The following is a 7,846-nucleotide window of genomic DNA, read 5'->3' as shown; positions in this document are numbered from 1 at the left end:
CCCTTGGGGTTTCTGCAAAGAATTTTTTTGAAAGCTTTCCTGAAGTCTTTGTTAAAGATGGTGTAGATAACAGGGTTGAGCGAGGAGTTGCAGTAGCCAATCCAAAAGAAAAAGGTGAAAAGGGGACCAGGAATGACACAGGTATTTGGGCATACAGCCTGAAGTGAGTATGAAAAGAAGAATGGGAACCAGCAGACTACAAACACACCGATGACCACTGCCAGAACAAAGGTGAAGCGCTTCTCTCTGTTGATCATGGCCTTCCGCCTGGCTGCCCCGGGGTTGTTATCAGACTTGGACTTTCTCCCTGGCATGAGACGTGCCCCTTTTGAAGTGGCAATCATATCTTTGTACCTCCGGATTGATCCGGGGGAGTGAACCCCACCTGCGGGTGAGCCGGGCATGCTGGTGCTGCCTCTGCCTCCCTGGCTTTGCTCCACGTCACTCTCAGTGCTGGAGCTGTCCCCATTATTGTTGTCTGTTTTCTTGCTCTTCTGCTTGTTTTTCTTCTTAGCCTCTTTGGACGTGGGGGTCTCCGAGGATGGAGAGGAGGGTCTGTGAGAGGCGCTGTCAGGGGTATGAGTTCTGGGTGGGGGCTGCAGGAGGTTGTTGGAGGTGGCGTTGTGGGTGGGCTCAGACTCCTGAGAGGGGGAGGGGATAATGGCCAAGGTCGGCGGCCGTGTTTTAGGGGTTTTGTTAGAAGACGGAGATGTGCTCTCTTCATCATCCTTGCCGTTGGTATGTACATGTCGAGGAGTTTGACTGGGGGTGGCACTGCCTGCACCATCCTTCCTGGGTTCTCCAGGGGGACAGCGTGTCCTCTGTTTGGCGATCTGATAGATTCTGATGTACACCAATATCATGATGAGACATGGGGCAAAGAATGAGCCTATGGTTGAGTATAGAATGTACCAACGCTCTTCATTAAGTTTGCACTGAGGACCCCTGTCCACGCCCTCGTCTGTCTTTTCACTTTTGTTTAGAGAAAGCAAAGGGGGAAAGGAGATGACAGCTGAAATCAGCCACACCACCACAATAGCAGCTTTGATGCGCCTAGGAGTCCTCTGGCGCCCGTACGTCACCTTGGAGATGGAGAGGTAGCGGTCCAGAGAAATGGCACACAGGTGGACGATAGACGAGGTGCAGAAGAGCACATCTAAGGCCAGATAGATCTCACACCAGAGAGATTTGAAGTACCAGTAGCCCAGCAGCTCATTGGCCAGTGAGAAAGGGATGATGAGAGTGGCCACCAAAATGTCTGCAGCCGCAAGGGACACCAGGAACAGGTTTTGTGGCCCCCGCAGTGAGCGACTGGTTAGCACAGCAATGATGACCATCACATTGCCCACTATAGTGAAGACCACCATGAGTGTGATGGCAGTGGCAAAGGCTGCTGTGGCTTCAGGGGAGTATGGAGCTAAGTTTAGCATGCTCTGGTTACAGGGGGCCGATGGGACCCCGCTGCTGGTGCTGCTGTTCCAGCCAGTGAGTTCCACGGAGCAGGCGCTGTCTACTGACGATGCCATGCCGTGCGTCTGAGCTCTGAGAACAGAAAGATTAATGGATTAGATTATTAGAAATGCTTTAAGTGTCATTCTATAAAACTTCCATAACACACTCACTCCACAAAGACAGTTAAGGTTTGGTTCAACGTCAGCAACAGCACAAACAAGGCTTAAATAAGTTAATTTATTCAGTTTGATATTAATTAAAATGTTTGTAAGCCTTTAGGTCTTAGTACCGTGCTGTGTTTTAATGTAATATCTTTATTTATTTACCGGCGGTTTTCTAAAATGCTTAGTGTGAACAAAATGTTGTACCCTTTTTATACCTTTGTTGTGATTTGGTATCTCCTTTTTCCAATATTAGCTTCCGTGCATCCTCCAAGGCAGATCCCCCAAGTCCATTGTAAGCGCACAGTCCAGTCCAAGGCAGTGCGTCAAACCACTGGTCAGAGCTTCCCGACGTGAGCCCTATCTCACAAATGTGAGGATGTGATCTTCAATGGATAAAAACACAAGCCTTTCGCAAACAAACACAAAATATTATGACTTCAAGCATGAAATAAAAAAGTTCGACGCTTTGACCTGGACCTGTTATTGATGCAGCTCTGTCTTTATAGAATGAAATCAAACGTCCCAATCACCAAGAACGAAAAAAGTACTTGAAAGATCTTTTCGTTGACGGTGCGTCCTGCGCGTGGAGCCACGGGGCTGAGAGCTGTATATCCCGCACACAGCTTCACATCGCGTCGCTGGCCGTGAGGTGCGCGCCCTGGCTCCTCTCGCTGCTCACAAGTTGAAATGAAGCCATAATGAAGCGCGCTTGCCTCGCTACTTTTGATCTGGACCTCAGGATGAAAAGCAATGCGCGTCCTGCCTCCGCGCTCTCCTCCCTCCTGCGCGTCTTTTCGCCCTGCTGATGTCACTCTGAAGCTGTGAGCGTCACGGGATACTTTTATTCTGTCTGTATCGCCTCCTACAACCTCTTGCACGTCTATAAGTCAGTACCCAGGAGGAGGCAAAGCATTTGATTAGGTACCGCTTTGTTTGGGTGGTTCCGTCTTGACCATTTACTCTGCGGGGTGCTCAGGGGTCCTGCTGGCGCCACAGCAGCGGCTTCTGTGCAGTTTTCATACCAGTGTTTTGCACAATAAGTGTAAAGAACACTCAGGGGGAAAAAGTGCATGTAATCTAATCCAAGGCAGGTTGCAAAATATGATTGCATAGAATGATGAAATGCCAATACAAGGATTGCCAATATTTGCAGAAAAAGCAAGCGGTGGAATTTATTTATTTCATTTCAGGATCTACAGGGGCCAAAAAGCGGTTGAGGTGTCAGTCCAGACGAAGAAATAGAGTCCAAACTGTTTTTGACCCAATACAATGTAATGAGAGAATGGGTTTGTGAGCAGCATACAAGAGCAAACTGTTGTCCGCCTATAATCATTTAGTGTTTGTGCCTATTTGTGCCAACATCATGTCACCACCATTGTGTTTGGCACATGGTTCCAAAACTATGGGTGGCTTGTGGCAAATGCAACTTTCTGTCCAATAATTGTGTCTACATTATTCATTATTTATTCTTTGCATTATGTCTTTTTTTTTTCTGTCCAGAAGGCCTATTTTCAGTAATTATCTTCATATCTGCCACTGTCTGCCGGTTGCAACGTTGCAATTTAAAGGATTAAATTAAAAGATTAAAAAAATGTATATTTATATATACACACACACATTAGTACATGTATTAGGTATGGCCTTATTCTATTGTGGAAAGTAAACCGCAGTAATAACATCCAAATGCATTATTTACCTGAACATGTTTGTTTAAATCTAAATGTCTCTATTCTTAATTGCTTTTGCCTCCTATTATTCCTCTGCAAATGACCTCTATTACACCCCATTATGCACAACACTTTTCCCTCAAACAGCTGCAAATTCTGGACATGTTGTTGGTGATTACACCTGAGATCAAGTGGCTTACTGTTTTTAACAAGTTCAGTCAGTGTCACAGAGTTTTATGTTGCCGCAGCAGAGGATGTCCAGGTTGTTTTAGAGTGTATCAACCTACACATGTATGCTGTATTATGAATGGTGAGTGGGATGGAGATACTGTTTTCCTGTTTTTGTTGTAGTTCATATCCCACACAGCACATTAATGACAGAGGAACCCAACTAACCACCCGTAGAATTACAACTGCGGCCTGCTTGATAATTGCATGACCTCCAGCTTCTAGCATAGTCATTGTGCATATTCACTCCACACGCTCAAAATGTGAGAAAAAAATAGAACAATTGTTTTTAAAGTGCACTCCATTTAATTGTATGTGTATTCCATAGGTGAACTATGACATGCTGGAGAAAAACATAATATTTGGGTGGTTCTGAATGGAAAGAGAGAGCCCAGTGTGATGCTCAAAAGCAGCTCTCCTGAAGTAGCATTGTGTAAGAGCATGATGTGCTGTACAAACGTGTGCAGACTAACTCCACCGCTGATTGTGTTGCACTGGATTGTCAAAGTCTGCAAAGGCCATTGGAATGACTCAGCTTCAGATGTCCTTTTGAAAGAGAGAGGAAGAGAGAGAGAAGAGAGAGAGAAAGAAGAGAGAGAGAGATAGAGATGTTTGGAGTATATTGAAACTACTGAAAGTATTTTTTTTACTCTTAAGACATGATTTACTTTATTCTTAGTTGAGTGAATTACCCACCTCTGATACTAATAGATAGAGAACTTAATTGACCCCGAAGGAAATTTGAATGCAGAAACATCTTCACTGTGCTTCCACGTCACGTTTGGTTCTCAATCAAAGGTCTCAGAGCAGCTTAGCAGGAGGATTTGTCTGGTTGTCAGCATCTGGGGGAAGCAGGTGAGCTCTGGAGACTCACACGCTCTTCTAAGCCTCACTCTTACTTTGTACTGTTGGTACGATTGGTGATGAGATTGGCCATTCTCTCGAGGTCGTTCCTCTGCAGCTCTTCTGCTGGTTTGATGTAAAAAGTCTGCAGCATTTCAGAGGGCCCTGGCTAGCTCTCTAGTATACTAAACGCAGGAACACAAAGGTAATAACAATAATGTCCAATTAAGATTGATTTGTTTTTTTTATAGAGGGGATTCCCAGAAGCGAAGACAAGCTGTCGCTATTCTTTCTGGGGTCCATATTGTGAACATTTACCAAAAGCACCAGCTGCTAGAATTGCAAATTGTAAATAAATGAACAATTACAAATGCAGTGTGCAGAAAATTCGTGTTAAACTGTCTTAAGTTGGGGAAATTGTAACATATAGTCCTGGGTGAACTGTAATCACAATGAATCAAATGATCACTTGTAACTGGTCATGTGACAACCATTTATCATCTCATCACTATTCTGAGACAGATTTAAATACCTTCCTTCAACCAAACCCACTCTTCCCGAAGTTCCAAGTTTTCAGGCAAGACAAGCAGCAAGATATGTTCATTTTTCTCTCATTTGTTCATATAATTGTGCCCCTCAGAGATGTCTTGTGATCCCAGGAAAGGTTTAACGGAACAAGGAACTGCATTGTGTCAGCCATTGTCCTCAGAAATATGACTGAACAAGAAAGTATGTGTACTCTGTAAACAGCTCAGGCGTTGAGATGTTTTTCTGTGTTATGTGCCTGGTATAACTGAACACTGTATTTCCAGAGCCTGTGTATTTTCAATCGTCTGTGGAAACGCAAGGTGTATGTTCTACAGACAAGAATTTTCACATGACTACCCAAACTCAATATGTCCTTAAATTATCATTCAGACCCAATTATTCAGACAGACGTAGACGCACATCCAAATTACCTTAAAGTGATGAGTGAAGTTTTGCATGAAAAGGAAAGTCAGTGTGATGCCGCCCTCTGCTGGAGGCTTTAGGAACATATTCAGCCCACTGAACGACACTCAACCGAATGTCATAGTTACATACATTAGTGAAGTGCAGAGATCAAAACAAATGTATGTTCTTTACAGTATTTTGTGATGAAAAAATATATTGTTTAATTCTTTAATACAGTAAGTCTTTCATACAGTAAATCTACCAGGACATATACAGTGCTAAAGGCGTTTTACAAATATACACATTTTATTTCTACTTGAAATTTAAAAAAAAAATAACTACCCTAACCGCTTTCAGCATATAACTTTGTAGCAATGTAAAAAATACAAGAATGTTGAGACCCAGGAGAATTATTACAATATGTTTTTATGTGTTGTTTGCGCAAAGATCCTTGACAGAAGAAGGCTATATAAAATTACAAAAATATGACAAATATGAAAGAGAAACAAACAGCATACAGCATTATTTCTGTACTTTTTACAGCATGGACCTGAAACTGTTCATTGTTTACATATGTTTACATTATGGAAATTACACTTTAAGCTTTTGAAACAAAAGCTTTTGATGGTGTTGTTGTTGTTGTTGTTGTTGTTTTATGGCGGTTGGCATCCGAGTGTTGCATTACCGCCAGACTTTATTCCTCAGACGTTTCGTAGTCCTCAGACTCTGTCGTAGTCCGTAAAAGTACTCCTCCCATCGCTTTGGCGTTACAAAGCCCATGAGGTCATGATGTGTTTTTGTGACTAGAATAGTTGTTGTGTCAGAGACCAACCGGCTTTATTCCAGGGAGACTCTTCTTCACCTTCCTCGCCCTCTTTGACGTTCGGTGCTTTGGAAGTACAAAGCCCATGAGATCATGGGACGTCTTTGTTGTTTTACAAAGCCCATGAGGTCATGGGACGTCTTTGTCGTTTTATCCTTTAGAAGTCCTTCTTCCATCACTTTGGCGTTTCTAGGCCCATGAAGTCCAAGCGCGTTAGAACATCCTCTTGCTCCTCATCCTCGGCTCAGTCTCCAACACCCCCCACCTCTATAAACGTTTACCCAGCCCTGTGCTACATAAGTAAGCAACCACAGCCTGACACAAACCCTGTGACTGGATCGCCAGAACGTTCCGCAGATTGAACTCCCGCCCATTATTCCGAAACCACAAGGCCAACCCGGCCCTTTCCCTATCATAAGCCTCACAGCAAATCAGCACATGCTCGACAGTCTCTGGCACCCGACAGTGACCACACAGACCGGTCGGATGTTTGCCTATCCTACTCAGTGACCAATTGAGTCCAGTATGGCCAATCCTCATGCGGGCGAAGGCCCTTTCCTCCCACGCGTTCCTGCCCATAGACCCGCAAGGACCCACACTACCCTGTATGTGATAGAGATGCCGTCCAGTAACACAGTGGCTCCAAAATTCCTGCCAAAGGCCGACCACATGACTCTTGATAACAGGCTTGATTTCAGATTTGCTTAACTCAACCGCCACATCAATTGATGGCCGCCGAAGGGAACGTTTAGCCAGTGCATCAGCCATTTCGTTACCATCCACCCCCACATGCGCAGGGACCCAAATGAAGGAAACCCTCACATCCTTCCTGGACAGGGAGAGCATCAGACAGAAGATGCCATTCAACACATCCTGTCTGCAATCCGATTTCCCAGATTTAATGCTTTGCAATGCAGAAAGGCTGTCAGAGGCCACCACAATGCCGCAACACTGCAAAGCAGATTCCGCCCATTCCAACGCCAACCGTATCGCTATAAGTTCCGACGTGAAAACAGAAAGGCGATCTGTCAACCTCTTCTTGACCGCTAGCCCCAGGTCAGGCACAAAATAAGCGGCGCCAGTACGCCCACTCTCAGGATCCCTAGACCCGTCGGTATAAATAAACACATCACCTGAGTGCTTATCGATGAGCGCTTGAACGGCAAACTGCGGTGCCCTCCCAGCGACTCCTCTAAGCTTGCCATGCAAGCTAAAATCAACAGGAGCCGGGACAAACTTCCACGGAGCTATAGCAGACAAAGCCACCGACGGGCTCACACGCAGATCACCAACCCCCGCAAGCCGCGCCTTCGCATTTCCTACCTGGCTGAAAATCATACCGCCAGCCTCACTCTGCCCCCCATCAACCCTGAGAAAGTCCCTCACCGGGTGAGAGCTCGTATGACCTTGCACATTCACCCAGTAAGCCAACAGAAGTTCTAGCCTCCGGAGCCGTAACGGCAATTCCCCCAACTCAACCTGCAGCGCCGAGACAGGGGAGGTCCTAAAAGCCCTACAGCAGATGCGCAAGGCCTGGGCTTGCTCCACATCAAGCTTCTTTAAGTTAGTCTCAGCCGCAGACATGTAGGCTATACAGCCATAATCAATAGCCGCCCTCATGACGGCCCGATAAATACCCAGGAGCGACCTTCTGCTGGCCCCCCAGTCCTGGCCGGATAGACAACGAAGCAAGTTATTCACCCTTTTGCATTTACCACTCACCTCATCAATGTGCC

At 45.3% G+C, this 7,846-nt stretch overlaps 1 protein-coding gene across 1 annotated transcript in view; it reads right to left on the bottom strand.

Annotated features, from left to right (window-relative positions):
* Nucleotides 1-2,393, bottom strand: part of adra2b (adrenoceptor alpha 2B) — a 4,942-nt gene extending 2,549 nt beyond the window's left edge. The window contains exons 1-2 of the mRNA XM_072433256.1: nucleotides 1,832-2,393; nucleotides 1-1,540 (exon numbers count right to left, since the gene is read on the bottom strand). The exon at nucleotides 1-1,540 is cut by the window's left edge and continues 2,549 nt beyond it. Coding sequence (XP_072289357.1) covers nucleotides 1-1,526 — 1,526 coding nt within the window. The 5' untranslated portion in view covers nucleotides 1,527-1,540; nucleotides 1,832-2,393. The remainder of the gene's footprint in view (nucleotides 1,541-1,831) is intronic.
* Between the last annotated feature and the right edge of the window lie 5,453 nt (nucleotides 2,394-7,846).

The sequence above is a fragment of the Eucyclogobius newberryi genome, unplaced genomic scaffold, assembly GCF_026437365.1.
Source record: "Eucyclogobius newberryi isolate DKJ021-1_F unplaced genomic scaffold, fEucNew1.0.hap1 SCAF_6, whole genome shotgun sequence".
In the NCBI taxonomy this organism is placed as follows: domain Eukaryota; kingdom Metazoa; phylum Chordata; class Actinopteri; order Gobiiformes; family Gobiidae; genus Eucyclogobius; species Eucyclogobius newberryi.
The sequence above is the reverse complement of the archived record's forward strand: the minus strand, read 5'-3'. Positions and strand labels throughout refer to the sequence as shown.